We start from the raw sequence: 20,709 nt of genomic DNA, 5'->3' as shown, positions 1-20,709 counted from the left end.
AAAAATCGACATCGTTCAATTTCCTGGGAAATGGAGGGACTGGAGTTGACTGTATCCATAGATCGAATCGAAACCTTCATTTTCCGGCCAGAATCGAATGAAACAAGAGCTATCAATCTCCTTTATCAAGATACGAACATCGTTCACACTATGTACGTTAAAAGATTGACGATTTATTGGCAAACGATCTCAAAGAAAAATGAATCTTAAGTCGAAGTTACGATTCAAGCTGATCAAATTTATTCGCTTCTTAATTTTTTCTATTTAATTACGGCAAAGAGTTAAATCACACGTATTCTAATGTAAAATTCCGAATAAACAAACGACGGTTAGTCGAGGCCGATTTGCGTAACAGGTTTGAATAAAAACAAGTTTAAATATAATACAAGCGCACAGTGAATCATTGGATTAGTCACGAGCGCGAAGCGCAATTATAAGTAAACCGCAGTTATATATTTCTAGAACTTTCGAAACAAATAACACGTAAGCGATAAATGAAAATTATGACTCGTGTCTATCAGAAATCAGACTAACAATACTGATTTTCCTGCTCGATTTCAAATACCACGATCGGAAAGTACGTTCGCCCTTCCGCGGTCTTCGCCGAAACTGCAGCGAAATTTCAAGAAATCTCGTCGAAGTTCGATCTCTCGAAAACAAGTTGCAAGCGTTGAAATTGCAAACGTAACTGCATACGCAGTGCAAGCTAAGAATCACAGCGACGTAAGTAAATCTGCTATTAGTTTCCGCAAAATACGTTCCACATTTATTATTAAAAAAATGTATCGTGTCCCTTGAAATCACGAGAACGTATATCGTACTAAGTAGAAACATAATTGGTAACGCGTAAAAGTAATTTAATTACGAAATCAGAAAATGGAAGATACTTTCTAAAAGTCATGGATACAAAAGTAAATCGAAATTCTGAAAATGTTGACTTACGTCAGAATGGTTTTCGGTCCGTCAGATAGGTTCATCGACCGACGAAGGACGACAGGTGTACAGGGCAACCCCCTGATCGAAGTCCCTCGATCCGTGTGGCGAAAACAAACGAACGGTGCGCGAGAGCATCGGGTGACCGACATCGAAGCAATTCACGGAAAACGAGCGAACATTGTCAGCGCGGTGGTTTTAGCGAAGGGTGCAGCTAGGTCGGTAGGTACGCGTAGGTAGGGCAGAGAGCGGCGCAGGTAGGGCCTGGCATGGACGGCGCTGGGCTTTTGTGGTGGTTGATATCGACCCGGCGTTGTGGAGGGTCGGAGCTGTCGGGGGTCGTATGGCGCAAGCCTGGACGGGAACGAGGGCGAGGAGGTGAACGGAGGCGGTAGAAGCGGCAAGGAGCGGAGACGGATGGAGAGAGTGGCGGTCCGCTTCCCTCCGAGGAGAGAAGAAAGAGCACCGGCAGTAGTAACCCGGCCAGTACCCCGCGCGCGGGTGCAGCTGCATCCGAAAACGCCCGTGTGTGTGAGAGTGCGTGAGAGTGCAAAACGAGGCGTGTGTGTTCTGGTGGCGAGCAACGATCGCCACGAGGGTTGCGGTACAACGGAGACCCTGCAGTTTGGTATCCTCGCTGTCAGCATCCAACTTGATCGAGGAAAAGCGTGTACTTAGGCGAAGCAAACGCGGTTCACCGAGAAACCCACTTGCAAGGTTGGGTCTGTCCGCGAACGAAAAAAAAAAAAAAAAAACGAAACGCGAGACTGAAATTCGTTTAATCGAAGTTCGTTTAGTTCGCATCGGACAACGATGTTCCTTCGACGGTATCGCGTTCCAAGTCACCCGACCAAGTTTCCATGCGTGTAACGCGTGCCCCAACCGAAAGTATGTGAAACGAAGAGAAGCAGATAGAGAGTGAGTGTGTGAGAGAGAGAGAGAGTGTGAGAGGGCGAGAGAGATAGCAGCGCCATGTTACGAAGTCAAGAGACCTCGAACGAGGATTCCTACCTGAGCTCGGGCAGGCCGTCGAACCTGCTGCGGACGAGCTTCAGCAGCGCCAAGTTAGAGACGCTATATCGCGCCTCCTCCCTTCAACAGAGGCGGGGTGGCCTCGAGTACTTCCTGTTTTCGGCGCTCCTCTACGCAGCTCACTCGTTGATCACGCCTGGTCAGGAGCTATCGACTCGAAGCTTAACCGCCGTCTTCTTGGGGTTGAATCTGGGCCTGCTTGCCTGGGCTAAACACAATCCTAGAGCGAAAGATGCGCTTTGGTCGGTGATTCCACACGTGGCCTGGAATCTGTCAACCGCACAGCTACTTACTCAGCTGTTCCTCAAGTCCACCGAGGTCACGCCTAGGGACGGACTAGGCTGGCTGTTGCTCATGCTCTACCTGCTGTTCGCCACTTTACCCCTCAGACTGCCCCTCTGCGTTCTCCTTGCCATTAGCACCGCATTGGTGTACATCATCTCCGTCGTTGGACTCTCCAAAGCACCTGCACAGATACCCATCGATGTTTTGGTAGGTGTTGCTTCACGTTCGTACCTTGATGTTTCTCCTATAGAAGAGAAATTGTTGGGTATTTGGGGCGAGGTTTTGGCGACGGGTCGGATCGGGGGTGTAAATTTACGGGTCTATGTATACTACCATCCTATAACTACTCGATACCTTATTTAGATTAATCAAATGTGCATGATTAAAAACAAAAAGTCCGATAATTTATAATACTTCATCGACTCGTGCAAAGCAATAAATTTACGAGCTTAAGCGGAAGCTTCGCGCTATCCGAGCTAAACAAAGAAGCAATAGCAGCCGCTGGGATTAGGACGTTTTATATTCTCAGCGATTGAACCTCACTCGAGTGATCGATTATCCGTTGAACGAGTGTCTCTATTATCCCCGTTGTCAGCCTTTTTAATTGACTTATGCTCTCGAGTTTCCCATCGCGGCAATTAGACCACAAACACGGCTCTAACCAGCATCTTCCTTCGAAATCGCGATATTTCACGGTATCGTTCGTTCGTTTCGATTTCACTCTACTCTATCGAGTGTCTCGAAGACGAACAACCTTGCGAAAAAGTTGCTCGCTTATTTTCACCTCGGTTTCGTGTAATTTAATGATCGAACCGTGCCTCGTGACCTCACGAAAACAACTGTTGCCGCGGTTCAATCCGCTCGAACTAATTTGCCGTGCGGTTGCCGCCGTTGGCTTCTTACGTGTTTCGATCGATCGATACGCAACGATACACAGCGAGGCTGGTCGCGCGCCTCCAACGATCCATTGTAAAATAACCGTGGCCGGCGCGCGTGACAACTTTTCCACGTTCGAGCGGCTAAGCCCTCGATTATTTTCTATTCGAACGCCCCTGCATGGAACGTTGAATGGAACCGGAGTTCGCGATACACCCGGGACTGGCTTGCTATTTTTGAAAATACCAAGCTACACGGTTGGAAGGGATTGGTAAGTTTGCGGTCTGCGGCAGTTCGAATTTTAAATAGAGCATTTTTCTCTCGCTCGTTGCTGTTGTTGATAGCCGTGGGTGGACGTTCGTACAAGTGTTTTTCTCTTTTATTTTTTATCAGTCACTTTTAGCTTACGCGATACGCATTTCGTTGAAATAATTATTTTATAGGAGCTTCGTGATTTTACAGGGTTTTCATTCTAATTTTAGACGAAGCCCGTAGAATTTATAGAACTCGACGCGTTACGACGTCGATTAAAATAACGGATCTTTGGATTAGATAGCTTGTTTTATTTTTTAATCAGAATCCCCGGTCGTTTAAAGTTAGCCGATATAAAATGTAATTTCATGTTTCAACGTAATATCGAGCGATCATCGTCGGGATAGAATCATCGGTTTGGCTTGGATGATTTTTCGTTCGGTTTAAAATAAAGTCTTTCGAAGAAACGGTAGATCGAAATAGGAAAAATTAATGGAACAAATTGAGAAAGAAAATTTGCGAAACATGCCGGTCGTGCAACAAGTTAACACTCCAGTTGATTACGTTCCGAGCTCGACCAATTTATAGGAAGCCATTTTCGCTCGCTGTTAATTTTTATGGGACAATTTGTTCCTGGTAATAAATAACTGTAATCTCGGAGATACCACTCTCTTACCATTCTCCATCAACCTGGACAGTCCATCAACGACAAGTTAATTGAAAGATTCCAACTTCTCACGCTTTAATCTAAATACCATATTTTATTCTATCTCTGACGGAAATACGATGTTTAACGTTTAAACGTAATAACCTTAGATCATGCGTGTTACCGGTTTCGCGAGGGTAACGTTACATTTTCATTCATATTTTATTGAATCGTTGGAAGGGCTGCGTTTACCTATATATTCAAATATTAAAGATACGAAAATGAAGAAGACGAGGATACCACAGCTAAGATATACGGAAACTCGCCTAACAGCGAACGCCGTTAAGAACACGACACCTCGCTTAATTGTCTCAGAGAAGAAGCACAGTTACCGTTTCAACGAACAAGGCTACCGTTCCCGAGTTTTTAATCAGTCCGCTCTACGAATATAGGCGGCGTCCAGTTTAGCCAGGTCGCTAATTAAAGCTGCTATGTTCCTTGGTGAAAGGGGCGAACGGACAAGGGAAGTTCGCAATTAAACGAGGAACTTCGCGTTTCTGATCCGTCATCGCCGGAGTGAACGCTCGAATTCAGGGACTCGATGATCGAAACGTAGTTTAATCGAGCTTTGACGAAGCTTGCTAATGAACGTGCGAGAATTGGCAACGCAAATTCTTCCGTCCGCCTCGTGGAACAGCGAATTATTAAAGAAAAATTTCAGAAACTGGAGCTAACGAGATCGACTTCTGAATAATTCATAGACACACACATATATATACGTATGTATATAAAAATGAAGTTTAAGATGTTTCATTGAATCTTTTGAAAATGGCGCAAATTCTTTCGTACAGCCGATGCAAGCGTAAATCATTATAGAAACGTTTCGACGACGAGATTATACTGGCGACTAGTTTGAAAATAATTACTTTGTTCGTCGCGTGACAGGATGATCGATGCGTGGAAGGAGCGAGTTTGTACACAGAGTGAATTAGGGTTGTACGGATAGAATTTATGAATTTTTGTGTTTCTCGGGCATCTATATTTCAACCCTGTTGAATTAGCTTCATTTTTCTTCGTGGCTCGTATATGTTGCTTTAATTCGCAGTTTCGAGGTCGGAAATTATGCCCCGGGGTAAATTTACCGAACGTTTTACCGTCACGAGCTGGAAAATCGTTCGCTAAAATGAGACGCAACGCCGACGTCGCCTTGCGTCGAGGCCTCCGTGAAAGTCTGCAGTGTCTCAGCGTTTTGAAATTTACGAGAATTTTGCGGTGTAACGAGACTCAGCTATCGTCTTCCTTTTGGAAATCAGCGGAATCTTTATGCAACACGGTGGCAGCAATCTTCCCTTATCATACATACTTATCAGCGATATCGAACGAACAATATCGGCAACATGCAGTGGTTTCGGTCGACGATACAGCCAATAGCACGTACAGTCGAAGCAAATATTAAAATTCTTCAGAATCTCTGAACATTACAAAAGTAATTTTCGAGGAAGGAAAATATCCATCCTGACGATTTCTGTCGGTTTTCCACTTGTTATCGTTCGGAATCACGGGGATGGCGGTCTACAAATTTGTAGTGAACCGTGACGAAACAGTGGATAGGAACTCTGTTACAAATTTTCCTGAACAAGAACGACCACGAAAGCGAAAGTTCCAGTCGTGCACGTGGTTCTATCGTTAGTAACAGTCGAGTAGAGTTCAGTCAATGGTTGTTTAAAATAGAGAGAGAAAGAGAAGAGAAGAAAGAGAGAGAGAGAGAGAGAGAGAGAAAACTGGAGACAGAGAGATGTGCAATGACGCGACATGCTGCCTTTCCATGCACGACATACGATCGGTTTTCAATGGCAGGAACGTTTCTTTGAAAGCCATCGGCTCGATCACGGAAATCACCGGCTCCATCTATTCCACCAACGATTGCAATGATCGTTGATTGTTGTTCAATGAACCCTTTATCAGGGTTAATTAAGGATCTGTCAACCCCTTCGTCGAGTAAGAAGCAGCCACAAAATGGGTTGCGTTAAATATCGTTGTTAAAGGATTTGTTAAAGGATTCAAGTTAAAGGATGATGGATTTATGGGACGTAAATTATTATGTGACAAAGTAACGATCAACGATATTCTAAAACTTATTTTTTAACTAATTGGTAATAGGTATACGCAGAAATTACTATAGAACAATCGCGAAGATTTGATAGAAACTATCATAGAAACTCATATCAAAGAAGTCGCAGAAAATAGTTGCAGGGATTTAGAGCAAACGATTAAGAAATCTACTAAAAAATATTTACAACGCAAATATTATTACCAAATAATATTCAACAAAGTTATTGGTCTATAAAAGTGATAACGACGATAGCGTTGCCTGTGCCAATTTCTCCGCTGTGGAACATTCAATTACGATTTTCCAATTGTCATCAGGGACACAGAAACGAACAAAGGCGGTACCGGGTGAATAAGAATTCCTTGGTTCTGCAGTTTTCCGCGTAGAATACGGAAAATTAGAAACAGCACCGAGGTATGAGAAGGGATACAGGTGTTCCAGCGATTTCGGCCAGTCAACCGGAACACGTGAACGGATTCGAAAGCTTTCTGCGAGCCGATGCGAAGCGAACAAAAATGGATTATCGATCCGTTGGTTTGCTGTATTCAGCGACGTTTTTCGTTCGGTATTTAGGTACGCGGAACGAAATGGGGTGGGTAGAAATATCTCTCGTATTAATTGTTTCGATGCGTCGCAATTGGGAATCGCGGTTAACCTGGAATCGATGAAAGGCATTCCTAACAAGAGGGAATAATTTATCGGTGAATACAAAAAGGTCGAGAGGAACGGAATTGAGAGCTTTGAGAGCGTTCCATATGTTTTTTTCTCTGGGTGGATTAAGGTGGATTAATTTGTTCGATGGAATTAATCGAGATGTTCAGTGAAAAAGTGGTACACGTGTATTCTTCTTCTAAAAATCAGATACAGCTGTGGGTAAAAAGACCTTTCAAAATTAGTAATCTTGTATTTTATACGTCACTGTGTATATATATATATATTCATTTTATACGCGTATTAATAATTTTTCTAATAAATATTTTTTCTACCACGTTGCTGTCAATTAGCTATTCTACATAGAATATAAAAGTGACAGAAAAATGGCACCGATGCAGATTTAAATACATTGCATAATTTACCACGCGTTCAATGAAATTGACTTATTAATACGATACACTCAGACATGCGGATTTCAGAGATTTTCGGGACTGAAACACGTCAAATCGCATGTCTAATGCAAATTCGTAAAATTGCTTCGTACAATTTCTGTCTCGAGCTATGATGTTTCGAATCAAATTGCAGATTAAAGGACAGCTTATGCCGTTAAACAGCGTACAATTTAACTTAATCGATAGATTTCTCAGAAATTATTATTAATCGGTACGCAAATTTGGTAGGAAAAGAGAAAACGTCGTTGTTAATTTTATAAAATTGCTATTAACGTTGAAAATGGCGTTCGTTGTATGTTTATTATAATTTGATCTACACTGTCCTTCTCGAGCGTCCGAACATTTCCTTATTTTTGACACGACGTATTTTAAATACAATTTTATGAACAAATCTAACTGCAATGCTCGTATCCTTTATAACCATCAACGTGTTTAAAGCGATTTTTGAAAGTTAAATGTTCTATTCTTCCAAAATGTTTCTTTCAGGTGCTGACAGTGACGCTATCCATAGGCGCCATGCTTCTGGGTGCTTCCAGTTATTCTCTGACCGAGTTCCAACAACGTAGAGCCTTTTTAGAAACCAGACAGAGCCTGGAAGTACAACTGGTGATCGAGGAACAAAGCGCCGAGCAGGAAAGGCTGCTGCTTAGCGTGCTTCCGGAACACGTGGCTGTAATGATGCGACAGGACCTAGGCGCCTCGCTGGATACGCAGTTCAAGAAGATTTACATGTCCAGACACGAGAATGTCTCGATTCTCTATGCGGATATCGTCGGATTTACCGCGATTTCCTCCACGTACAGCGCCAGCGAACTAGTGAAGATTCTTAACGAGCTATTTGCTAGATTCGATCAACTCAGTGAAAGGTAAGCGATTCATTTTTGGGAAAATCGTTTGACAGAGCCTAAGCAGCGACGTACGAATTTTTCTCAGAATTAGAATCGATGGGACTGATTGTTATTATTAGTTCGATTTGGACAAATTTTTTGAGCAGATCTAAGAAGTTGGTACACGAATTGTTGTTGCAGTTGTCAGTAACGAACTTCTTTTCTACAAGTTTTAATACAATACTAATAGAGAGAACAAATTATATTAAATAAATTATTATGTTAATTTTTATATGAAATAAATTATTATATCAAAGAAAGCGAGATTATCAAGCAACTGGCCGAGCAATGCATTTAAAGAAATCACGAAGTAAATCTGTACCTGATTACCGGAATTTTCGCGAATGTGAAGTTCAAAGGAAACGCAAGTTTCGAATCGACCAGTTGTCGATAAACGGTGCGACGAACAATCGAATTAATCGACAGCGAAGCTATCGACACCGCGAAAGAATTCGTTCGTTTACAGTCCACTCGGCTGTGACCCGGTTAGAACGAACGCGAAACGCTTTCACGAGTTCCATTCCACTTTTCTCTCCTCTCTCTTTCTTTCATATACGGAGAATAATGAAAATCCTGAAATTGCCAGCCGCGAAATTGACTTTATCGGAAAATTCTGGCCAGTCTCTCCTTCGTTTCCTCGATCGTTCTCGAAGAAAGATAGACTCGCGAGTCCTTCACCTGGGCGTCTCCGACAATCGATACATCTGAGGACAAAGTGGTGTATCATTAACGAATTTCTATCGCGTGATATTTCACTCTATCGAACCGTCCACGTTCAAGCGTCGCAAGAGAATTATCGGAAATGCAACGATTCGTGAAATTATTCGAGCATTTACTATAAATGAAAATTTTCTATGGATGCATCTCTATAACACTGATCGTAAATATTCCTTCTCATTAAATATCAAGACGTATCAACATAGAATAAGATCGATCGTTGAAGCGTTGTCGTGATTTCTGCAAAATATGTTTGCATTGTGTGCAATTGTGTTTCATTACGATGCTAGTGAAATTCCAAAGCGTCTTGTAAAGCGTGCACAATACGTTCACGGACGGTTTATATAAATATTCAAATACTTTCCTGAGCCACTCTACACCGTGTTTTTACATTCTTTTGAATTAATTCACAGAAATCCTCTGTAAGAAAGAGGACGAGGATTAAAGTCGTCGAAAAGGGACGAAAACGTAACGTTTGCGAGAATCATCCAAATTTTAGGTTTGATAATATCTAGATCTAATCTAAATATAGAAGATATAAAAGTCGATTATCTCTGGTTAAAATCGGTTAAATCTGGGTTTATAGAAGGTAGATGATTCAGCCCTTGCAGCATCGGTAGTGATACAGGTCAACGTATAATTCTAGCGGAACATCCTTCGCTTAAGACGCTCCTTGACACGTACTTTCCTCTCATTTGCCAAATAGCGGCTCGAGATCCAGTGAAAAATTAAATCCTCCTCCCTTGCCTTTCTAAATCGAAATTCCCGTCACTCGACTGCATTTCTAAGCGAACGCTTCAATCACAAATTCCTGGTAGCTTAATCAATATACAGAGTGGATTACGTGTAATCCATCGTGCATCAAACTTTCGACGATTCTCCAGCGTTTTTTGCTCGAAGAATTTCAATTTTTATCTGCTCATGTTTTTCTTTAATTAGAAATTCTACGCCGTATTTCCCAATTAACTTCACCTTTAAAAGATGAAAGCTTGGCAATTAAAAGCCTATTTTCGTATCGATAGCCAGTTCAACTTTCACTGTTATTATTTACTCAGAAAATTCTACTTTTGTACTTTGTATTCTCTTCTTACATCTTAGAAACTTTGCCTCTACGCTATAAATTCAACTACTATATTTTAAATTGTACCGTGGATTTTACATTCAACTATCGTACCGTGAATTCTATTACATCGTGATATATACTTCAAGTTCTATTATTATTGTCACGCGCAATGATATTTCGAAAACCTTTAGATACGAGCAGCTGCGAATAAAGATCCTCGGCGACTGTTACTACTGCATAAGTGGAGCACCCGTGGAAAGACCAGACCACGCTGTTCTGTGTGTCTATATGGGCTTATCTATGGTGGACGCCATCAAGTACGTGCAACAAAAGACCAATAGCCCTGTCGACATGAGGGTGGGCATACACACTGGTGCTGTGTTGGCCGGTGTCCTCGGTCAGAGACAATGGCAATTCGACGTCTACAGCAAGGATGTCGAACTCGCGAACAAGATGGAGAGCAGTGGAATGGCGGGGTGAGAATCTCTTCTCTACTTTCCGTAAACCTTCCAGAATTATTTTGTCGGAGTTGAACAGAGTGTAGTTAAATTTCACATGGAAAATTCGAACGAATCGTGTATAGGCTTTTTTCTTCTTTGAAAAAGAAGCAAGTACTCGAACACATCTTTTTACGAAAAAAAAAAAAACTAAAGAATATTTATCAAAGGTGTTTAAATTTTACGAAGAAAGGAAAAAAATAATCTAGGTGATTTATTTATATTGCGCCTGTTTTTTGTTTGCAAAATGGAGGGGTATTTAAATATACTTCTCAATATAGAATTATGTCAATAATAGACTTTTATATACTCGTTTGTGGAAAATTCCTTCAAAAAAAAAAAAAAAAAAAAAAAAAGAAGAAACGATTATTCTATCAGTATTGACGTTTTGATTTCTCGACCTTGTCAATCCACGAAATTCAAAAGGGATAAAGTGGAAGAGAGGCGCGAGAAAGCTGGCTGATTCGGGAGCTAAACGATATCGATGCAACGACGTATAACACGCGTCCTTGACGTCGGTGGACACGTAATGAGCGCACTCCGTATATCTTTGATATTAATTACCTGGTGAAACGCCTGGCATGCAATTTTTGATGCCCTGTCGTACTTTAATTTTAGCTGTATTAAAGGGTGAGATGCCCGAATCGCGTGGTAAAAAACTGTCCCTCGATAGTCGTGCTTTAAAAGCACGGTCTACCCAACCACTGTAATTGTTTCTTTTGTCCCATCAGGCTAATATATATTACAAATCTCACTGGTCTCGGTCCTCCCTGTCACGCGATTCTTCTATTCTTTTTCCGTAACACGTAACACGATTTTGCTTCATCCATTCGAAGATCATAGGGAAAAAACACGAATATATTTTTGTTAATTTTCTGATCTTAAGCGATGCCACTTTGTGATAAAATATAACCCAGAATTCGCGTCAAGTACAAGTTTAGAGTATTAAGTACATGATACTGCACATAATCGTCTACGCCGCGTCACCAACTATTTTAACCGGCAGTACCGTAACCTTATTATTATTCACACGAACTACAATTCACTCGAGAACAATAACGTAACGGCAAGTTGCAGCCAGAGAATCGCTTATGAAAGACGCTCGAACGCCCTTCGATATTACCATGAATACAGAGTAGGTACGTGAATTCTCCTTTCGGTCCTATTTTACGGCCACGCCCACGTCGTTGGATAATCAGGACCGTTTTGCCAATCGCAAACGTCTCGAAATTTTCGTTCCTTTCTTCTATTTCCCGAATAATCCTGTAGTCAGATTCGCGAGATAAAACTTCGTAAGCGAGGAACGATGCGCACGAACGATATTATAATGGCTTGAAGGAGGGTGCACATCTCGAACGCGACGCTGAGCTTCCTGAATGGCGAGTTCGAGGTCGAGCCAGCGCACGGCGAGGACAGAGAAGAGGCACTACAGAAGGCGGGCATCGTCACATACTTCATAGTCCGGGCGTTGAAACCCTTCAAGCCAGCTGCCACCAAGAGCATCGCCTCGCTCACGGAGGATGCCAGGAAGACGATCGACGCAGGAAACGAAAGAAACAACAATAAGGAGGACTCGGAGGAATTCAGACAGAGGCTGAGGAAGGAACTGGATAGCAAAAGTGAGGAAGTTGAAGTATTTGACTGTTGATTATTATTAACGATTAAATTGTTATTCGAAGGTAAAACGTCTTGGTAAGTGTAATTTGTTTAAAAATGGAAATTAAAGAGCATCCTGAAAAAAGGCTTTTAAATCTGCCACATCTTAGGAAATCTATTAAAGTAAACGAAGTTGTTATCGATATATGTAGCATTAATTTTTCATTGATAATAAAATTAACAGAAGATTCGCCTTGTAATCAATATCGTATGTACGTGTTTCGTATGATTTACCATGAAATTCTTTTCATAAATCTTTCTATTTACAAGTAAATAATATTAATCATAGCTGGCGGAGCACATTTGAAAGGCCACGCGTACTGGCTGACCTTACGGTTCAAGGACTCGAAGGTCGAGTCTGCGTTTCACCACGCCGAAGAAGCATTTTCCCCTTTGTCACTGCTCGGTGGGCCATTGGTGATGATCTGTGCCGCCCCAGTTTGGAGGTTTCAGCCCTGGGGACCTTTTACATGGGGCGGTATTGGGATAGTGGTGCTATTCGCTGTAGTTTTGGCTGGTGCCACGTGTCTGGGCAGTGCCATCAAGGCTATGTGGCTGAGAAGAGCTCTGGCCCTTATGATGACATTTTCCCTTGGTATTTTTCTGATTCTCGATATGGTATGTACATTTCTCCTGGCAATTTAACCGATCGAACGACTTATATCTATTATTATTAATTCAAACAAACGAATTAACATCGTTTTTCTTCAATTCCGTTTTCCCTCCGGCTTTACGGTGACTTGCACTTACAGATCTTACGCAAAACATAAACTTAAGCATAAATAAAAGATACAAAATAAATCGGAACGATAATCGAAACTACACTCTATTGGTTGTCCATACAACTACCTACATCTATTCAATAAATTAATTAAGAAGATTGTGTTACGTCGCGCGAGATGGTCCGTGCGACGTTCCTCGCAATAGACCCAAGGAACCACCATAAACCACATCTGTTAGTTATTAAACTCCATTCACATAAACATCTTCGGTTTATGGATGGTCCCTTAAACAGTCCTTCGGTTTCTTGCACGCTCTTACTGATTACGGAGAAAGCAGATGTGCCCAGCGAAATAGCTGGTTTTTCCCCAGGAACAAGGACACCCATGAGCCACATCTGCAGGAGACTTTCTCCTTGTATTTTGTTTCTTAACATTGGCTAGAACCAATAGTCATCACGGATCGTTACCCTCACTTTTCTACCGAAAAGTGTGAACAACGAATCCGCGTTCTTAGTTCAAAAAGGGTACACCCACATCGAGCTTTCTTCCTAAATAGTACGAGATGGGTCTATTACTGTTCTAATTCTTCTCGGGCAGTCAAGTTCTAACATAACTCAGTCAGTCAAGTACTCGGTGCTCTATCTAAATCGATCAACCTCCGGGTCCATCACGGTGCTTTCCGACACGACAAAGTCAAACAATTTCGGTCCACGTAATAATTATCGTAATCCAGTGTAAATAAATGTGTATATATCATATAACCGTGGAGTCCAGTTATATTCAAAACCAAACATTATCCCAAAAGAAATAAGGGGATCGCCCTGCTCGTGGTGTCGATTCGTGCAATCGTAACTGGAATTTACGACTCCCGTTGACGCGCTTCAACGCGACCGCGTCTCCCCGCGACTGGACGAACAAACAGATTGTTTTATTTTAATTCAAAAGTAAAAGAACTTTTAATTTCCTGCAGTGATTTATAATTGTTCTACTTGCTTGTACCATGGCAATGGGAAAGCGTAATATTATATCAACGTGTTAATATATAGTTAACCAATTAACGAATAATTCGAAACAATTTTGATACTTAACAAACGTCTTAATGAATAAATACGTAGCCATTGGACTACTATTAAAAGGAAAGCAAGAGGAAAAAAGTAGATCAATTTTACACTATTTTTCTGAGTTTTTAACTTCTCTATCTCATTTTACAGTTCAACTGCGTGGTCATCGAGGAAACCATTCCGCCCCTAAACGCCACCATAACCCTGTCTTCGAGGTGTCCATATCCTTCCTACTATTCGTACATCGGTGTGCTTACACTTGTGGCGACCTCGATGCCGACCTACATATGCTATCTAGGCAAGGCGTACTTAATGTACGGCATCTCGGGCGTCCAGTGTTTCATCAACATCTGTCTACTCAATGCGAGGTTGGACTGGGAGGATTACGCTTCTTCCCTCGAACCGACCCCCCTTCCATCGAAATATTGCCTATCTGCCACTCTTCTCATCGTAGCTACTTCTCTGGTCATCGTGTCCAGATACGTAAGTAATATATGCGATAACGTTATTTAAATTAGATATCAGATAATTTGGAAACATCGTAACATCCTTGTTTATAGAATTGGGAAAGAATTATTTATCATAAATTTCCGTCGAATGAAATACCAAGGTTGGACAAGCTGTCTCTTAAAAGAAAAAGAAAACGTTTCTTTGCAAGACTTACTCGAGAGAATTCATTTCTGCAAACAGCGAAATATTACCGAAAAGAAAGAAAAAAAAAAAAAAAAGTGATGGATAGGTATATTACCATATTATACAATTATTATCAAGTATTATCTTTAGATTTTGAAAAAATTTCAATCTGTCGAAATAATCCAATATATTTGAAAAATCGAAATACACGATACTTTCTCTGTTCTTTGCAAACGTCTTCTCATCCTGCCAGTTCTATCAGCGAATCTTTACTCTATCGAAGTAGTTTTGGTAAATTGAAACGTTCCACGTAGAGATAGCGAAAATTCGATTTCTCCTCGATCGACGATAAATAATCGAGCCTTCGTACGAAGCTCTCGAACGGATTCATCAAAGTCGAGGGCTGCACTTGTCCCGACAGTCGAGGGCGCATCCTTCGTTCTCATCTGTCTTTCACGAGGGGAAAATCGCGGTTTGCGTTTAACGTAAACGACACCGAGCCAGAAATCTCCCCTTGCTTCTCGCAGAGTAAACGAAAAAAGAAAAAAAGAATAGAAAAATGTTTTGATGAATATTTAAAAAAAAACTATTAACCTTTTAACCAAACCCTGTTGAAAAATAAATGAAAGGTTACGTTAAGGGTAAAGTTGCTCGGTTTCGACGACTCGCACGATGAGGATTCGATCGATTTGCAGGCGGAAAAGTCGAGGAGGATGTTGTACCTACGAGGAAGGGAGGTGGTGGCGCAGAGAGAAAGGGCGGCGGACATGACGCGCAGAAACGGCGCCCTCATCTACAATATCCTTCCGCCGCACGTGGCTGCTTATTTTCTATCGAGTGCGAGACACCACGATGATCTCTACAGTCAAAGCTACGCCGAAGTGGGCGTTCTGTTCGCTAGTATGCCGAACTTTGCCGATTTCTACAGCGAAGAGAGCATCAATAACCAGGGCCTCGAGTGTCTCAGGTTCTTGAACGAAGTCATATCCGATTTCGATGCGGTAAGTATCGTTGGCGAGTTTCTTCAATCCCTCGATTTAAAATTAAAACTAATACATTATCGTAAATACGAAAACAGAAGCTTTCGATAAAATGGACGAAAGCGTGAAATTTTCCTACATTTGGTAGGGATTTTAGATTAGAACTTTTAAGGGATTGAATATGGCGATATATCGATATATCAATTTTCTATCGACTTTCTATTTTCGTTTCTTCCTTCGTTAGATCCTCGATCAAACTAAATTCAAGGACATCATCAAGATCAAGACGATAGGCTCGACGTACATGGCGGCATCCGGAATCACAGACTCGGAGGAGTCCGAGGATGCTCCTCGGTGGGGTCACTTGTCCACCCTGGTCGAATTCGCCCTGGAGTTGAAGAAAGCATTGTCGAGCATCAACGAGCAAAGCTTCAATCACTTTGTTCTCAAAATGGGTATCAATCACGGCCCTGTGACTGCCGGGGTTATCGGCGCCAGGAAACCTCATTACGATATCTGGGGAAATACCGTGAACGTGGCGTCTAGAATGGAGAGCACTGGAAAAGTAGGCTGCATCCAGGTAAAATATTTGGAAAATCGTGTAACTCGAAAATACTTATTCCGTTAGGCTCGATAAATAACTTCTATTCAAAGAAATATTCAAATCGTAGGTCACAGACGAGACCCGGAGGATTCTGGAGCCATTTGGTTTCGGCTTCGAACAACGCGGCCTGGTGTTCGTCAAGGGCAAAGGTCAACTGCTCACCCACTACCTGGTATCCAAGGACGGCGTGTCCTTGAATTTGGACAGTGACCTGCCAGTCGAACCCACCCATCCGATCATCTATCAGTAGGCTAATACTCGAAGGCTCTAAAAACTTCAACGCAAAACCCTTCTTCGTTCACGAAGAGACCTTTCGTCGAGCAAGGTTCCTCTCTTTCTCTCTCTCTCTCTCTCGATAATCTTCGAAGAGACGAACAAAATCGAGACGATGAAAGAGATCGAGACGTCGATTACTCGAAATCTTCAAGTTCGGATATGAAATTGGGAAAAATTGCAAAGATACGACAGAGAGGTCTCGGACGAAAGACGAACGATCTACGAGATCGGAAGAGTTTGAAAGAAAATCGAGGACTGGGCTGATCAGATTGCTTTTTCGACCACAATTTTCGACCTTGATTCCTTGGCGAGAAGTTCCACGCGAAAGATATTTATACAACAAACTGTTTGGTTATTTTGTAAGTAATTAAGATGGTTGTTTGAGAGATTTTATTTATCGAAGAGGCGCCCAGACCTGATCAGCCTTTAAAGAAAGTCAGCCACTAGAGAAAAATTCTTACCGCTGTCGCAACAATAGTCTACCGCTGATAACGATTATATCGTTCATTGAAGATGAAGAACAGGGTACAAATCGAAGAAACAAAGTACGTTTAGAGCGAAACTAATCGATATTAAAGAAAGTGTTGTTTCAACATCGTACTATACGTTTTCTCATTGTGGACGTCGTGGATTGATTGTCTTAGTTAGTGGTAGGCCTTCAAAGGACTCCTATTTTACGTAGAACCGAGAAGAAAAATAGGAAACTTCGTTGATAGTTGGCTGGTTTCGACCAATCGGTTCGATGGAAACGAAAAAATAAAAGTCTAAACTTTCTCGCGTCGAAACGACATACAAAATATAAAAGTTTCCAAATGATAATGAAACGAGAAAGTTAGGAAAGAATCCAGTCGATTCGCGCATATCTAGGATAAGTGTTAGTTTGAAGGTGAAAGAAAGAAAATGCCGTTCGATCGAACATCGATCGATCCTCGTCACTATAGAGAATCGATATGTAACTTAAGAAAGTGTCTAGCTCGTAATCCTTGTGATAGATACGCTGATACGGTTCTCGCAATCGAGTCAACTCTATTTTTCTAGATTTCGCGACGAGCACGTTCCAAGACGCGATTAATTAAAAAAAAAATAATCGAAAGCATTACGAGCGTGGACGTGGTCAACTACATAGTGGTAGGTCTTTTTCCTAACGTGGCTTCCGGTGAATCGCCGTTTCTTCTAAATATACGTTCTTTCGGTCATCAACACTGTCGACTGTGTGCTTTCTTACGATTTCGATCCGAATCGTCGCGATACGACGAGAATACAAAATTTTCTGTCAGCTCTGTTTCGTGTTCAATAATACTCGCGAAGAAGATCGTAGACTTCGAAGGTGACCGAGCGCCTAGCGCTTTGTCTTTGCACCAAAAACGAAGATTCTACATCGATTTCCAGGAAAATTTTGTCGGTGCTTTTTCTCGAGAAATTTAGAATTTAATCGTTGTAATGATTCGACCACGGATAAAAATTAATCGATTAAAATGGAATTTCATATGTCTACGGTGTAATTGTTACGATAATTAAATATTGCCGGACATTATCGGCCAGATTACGCGTTGTAATTAAACACAGTTAATAAGTCGAATCGCAGGTACAGTTGTTGTATAGGAAAATTGCAAGTCGATATGTAGATACTATCGATAGTCGAAGAAAGGGGGTTGTATATTCTATATAATTGAACATTGAAAGTAAAGGAATTGTTATATATCGCAGAAAATCTTGTAGAGAAGTTCTAAAAAAAAAAAAAAAAAAAAAAAAAGAATACTTCGTCTGTTATTGGAGCTTTGTTCTCATAGAATTGTTTAAAAAAAAAGAAAAGGGCTATAAAGAAGAACTTTTAAAAAAGTGGAAAAGGTAAAAGAAACATCGAAAATGTGACACGAGCAGGGAAGATTGCACGCGTGTTTAATATAAATATACTCGGACAGTTTCAACGAATAAATACGAAGAAATAAGATAATCTCAAGGAATACGAAGAGGAAACGAAATGCTGTGTAACTTGAATGTTTTAAAAGCTGTCGTTAAATTAAGCATCATCGAGTTTGAATGTATTTAAAATAGCTCGTTACGATTTAAACACGATTAACGTCGTAACGAAAGAAAAGAGCAGGCTGACTGTTTATTACGATCACGAGCAGAATGTTCTCGTCATGTTTGAACTACGAATATCTATCTAGCAAGGTCCGTTAGAACGGAAACAGTTTCTCGATAGTTTCGATTCTACTGTATTTTTCTGCGAGCAGGTTCGTCGATTTGTACGAGGGAAAGCTAATTCGAAGACGATGAAATTTCTTATAGGAGCTTAGACCCGATTCGCTTCTGAACGTGCAAGGCATTTCATCAAGTCCCCGGCATTACTCTCTATTAAACGACTTCTGAGATCAAAATAAGGCAATCTGAAACAATTTTTGCCTTTCTTAATTAAAAGAGAATCGTTTCGCGATATTTCCTTTCTCTTTCCGACATAATACGTTTTTCGAGTTCGTCTTATTTTGTGCTCAAGATTCGTTTAGTCGTAATTGTTACGGACTTCGTGAAACATTTGGTATCGTGTCGTCCGTAGGATAATTCCACGGCAACGTAGACTATATACTCGAACACGATCACCGATATAATAATTTATTTTTCTACAGTTTCAGTCGCCGATTTAATAGACCAAGATGACTCGAGTACGTACAACGCACACGATTAACGATGACAGGAAGCAGAAGATTAGGATTTAATCCTTTCGTCGGCAATTATTTGGACACCCGATGATCGTTCAAGCTTGAAATAGTTGCAAAAGAGAAACGTTGCGATATCATAAGCGTAGAGAACGAGAGACAATTCGTAAATACTTACACCGTGATTTTTAATAAACGTTTAACCGAATCGAAATTTTCAATCCGGGATATTTTCATTGCTTTTTTATAACCGTCTTTTTCTAACGATACTTTTAGCAAGATTAAAAATAGTACGAAAGGATTAAACGGAAACGAACAGCAAGGGGAACGAAGAGTGAGAGAGAGAGAGTGAGAGAGAGGGAGAGCGAGAGTGAGAGCGAGAGAGAGAGAGAGAGAGAGAGAGAAATTTTGGTGTAATTAGAAAAACGAGAACGCACGGCCTAAGCGCGATAACAGTGGTCAGACTGGACAGATGTAGCGATAGAAGAGAAGAAAGTAGTAAATCGAAGCAAACTCTCCCGAAGGAAATTCCGATCTTTTTTAAAACTTCGTCGCTCGTATTTTCGAATCACCTTTTAAACTTGTTCGTTCCCTCAGGTTACCTTTCACGAGAAAAAAAAAAAAAAAAAAAAAAGGAAGAAAAAAGAAGAAAAGAAAATGTTTCATTCGAACGTAGTCTAAAAATTTCGAATATAAATTTAGAATCTTCCTACGTAATAAAAAGAAAACAAAAATCTTTCTTTCCTTTCGGTGGAGTTACAGGATCGCAGAAAAAGGAAGAAAAGGGAAGAAATGAAGACAAATTGATTACGCGACACTGAATTTCAAACTTTTTCCACTGTTCGCGTACTTCCAATTGATATATTGCGCTTGACACAGAGTCCACACTGCTGATACATCTCGGCATACACACATACACTACTACATAAATAAAACGGTGGCGTAGAAGGTGTAGGAAACGGAAGAGAGTCACACACGTGCGAAAATATTCGCGTGTCCGACCAGACAGAGATCTTGTAAAGTAGCAATAAAGATTATCTCGTGTACATATATAAAGAGAGAAGAAAAAGAAAAAAGACGGGTCGATAATGTTAAACGGTAATAACGAAACGATTGTTTCATCGATAATTGTCGTCGATAACGAAGAATAAAATAAAGAAACGTAGGAAAGAAATTGACGAACGACCCGGCCGAATGCGTGTATAGTCGTGTAAGAAGAATTATATCACTGTAGATATCTTAGCACCTTAGATGTGAGATTTCGAAGAGGGAACACTTGTTGTAAACTTTCAAAGTATACTTCTTCAGACTGGGATACGCCGGGGACTCGTGAGAGTCGAATGGAATCACGCGACTGTAAAATAATAAACGGCTTCTTCGCCGATGTAAATCGATTGTCTCTGTGATTTTTCCATCACCTTTCTCCTTTCGTTGCTAATTGAAAGTCATTGGTTTAAATATTTTTACCACGTAGATACGTTTCATAGTTTTTACGTTTCTCTCAGATTTTTTAACAGATCATTCGATAAATCGAACGTAACGTGAACACTTTGACTGCCACGCCGAAATCGCACGTTTCGCTCAGGACGCCACGGGAGTATTTTTATTATTCGAAGCATATAATGGCAAAATAATAATAAATCGACGATGCAAGACAACGTTCTTCCCCGATGGACCGTTCATCTTATTGGCGGTCACGGGTGACCACCGTGGAGC

General features: G+C 41.0%; 1 protein-coding gene across 3 annotated transcripts; it reads left to right on the top strand.

Annotated features, from left to right (window-relative positions):
- The first annotated feature begins 46 nt into the window (after positions 1–46).
- Positions 47–20,383, top strand: Ac3 (adenylate cyclase 3). 3 transcript variants are annotated; one of them, XR_011801622.1, is made up of 11 exons: positions 47–2,457; positions 7,727–8,106; positions 10,099–10,383; positions 11,743–12,023; positions 12,350–12,678; positions 13,994–14,326; positions 14,404–14,571; positions 15,172–15,477; positions 15,701–16,036; positions 16,128–16,881; positions 18,964–20,383. XR_011801622.1 is itself a non-coding variant. In XM_072016909.1 (10 exons), the coding sequence occupies exons 1-10, from the start codon at positions 1,906–1,908 to the stop codon at positions 16,308–16,310; spliced, it is 3,153 nt and encodes a 1,050-aa protein (XP_071873010.1). In that variant the 5' UTR covers positions 47–1,905; the 3' UTR covers positions 16,311–20,383. The 3 variants fall into 3 exon arrangements, 2 of the variants coding, with proteins under 2 accessions (XP_071873010.1, XP_071873011.1); XM_072016909.1 differs by having other exon boundaries at positions 16,128–20,383; XM_072016910.1 differs by lacking the exon at positions 14,404–14,571 and having other exon boundaries at positions 16,128–20,383.
- The last annotated feature ends 326 nt before the right edge of the window (positions 20,384–20,709 follow it).

Source organism: Bombus fervidus, chromosome 14 (genome assembly GCF_041682495.2).
Source record: "Bombus fervidus isolate BK054 chromosome 14, iyBomFerv1, whole genome shotgun sequence".
Taxonomy (NCBI): Eukaryota; Metazoa; Arthropoda; class Insecta; order Hymenoptera; family Apidae; genus Bombus; species Bombus fervidus.
This window is presented reverse-complemented; position numbering and strand designations above follow the sequence as displayed.

Bases quoted from the DNA above. Each gene is read 5' to 3' on its own strand.
- Ac3 (XM_072016909.1), top strand. From the start codon at position 1,906: ATGTTACGAAGTCAAGAGACCTCGAACGAGGATTCCTACCTGAGCTCG. The intron at 2,458-7,726 runs GTAGGTGTTGCT...TGTTTCTTTCAG, and splicing joins AGATACCCATCGATGTTTTG to GTGCTGACAGTGACGCTATC. The intron at 14,327-14,403 runs GTAAGTAATATA...CCTTGTTTATAG, and splicing joins TGGTCATCGTGTCCAGATAC to AATTGGGAAAGAATTATTTA.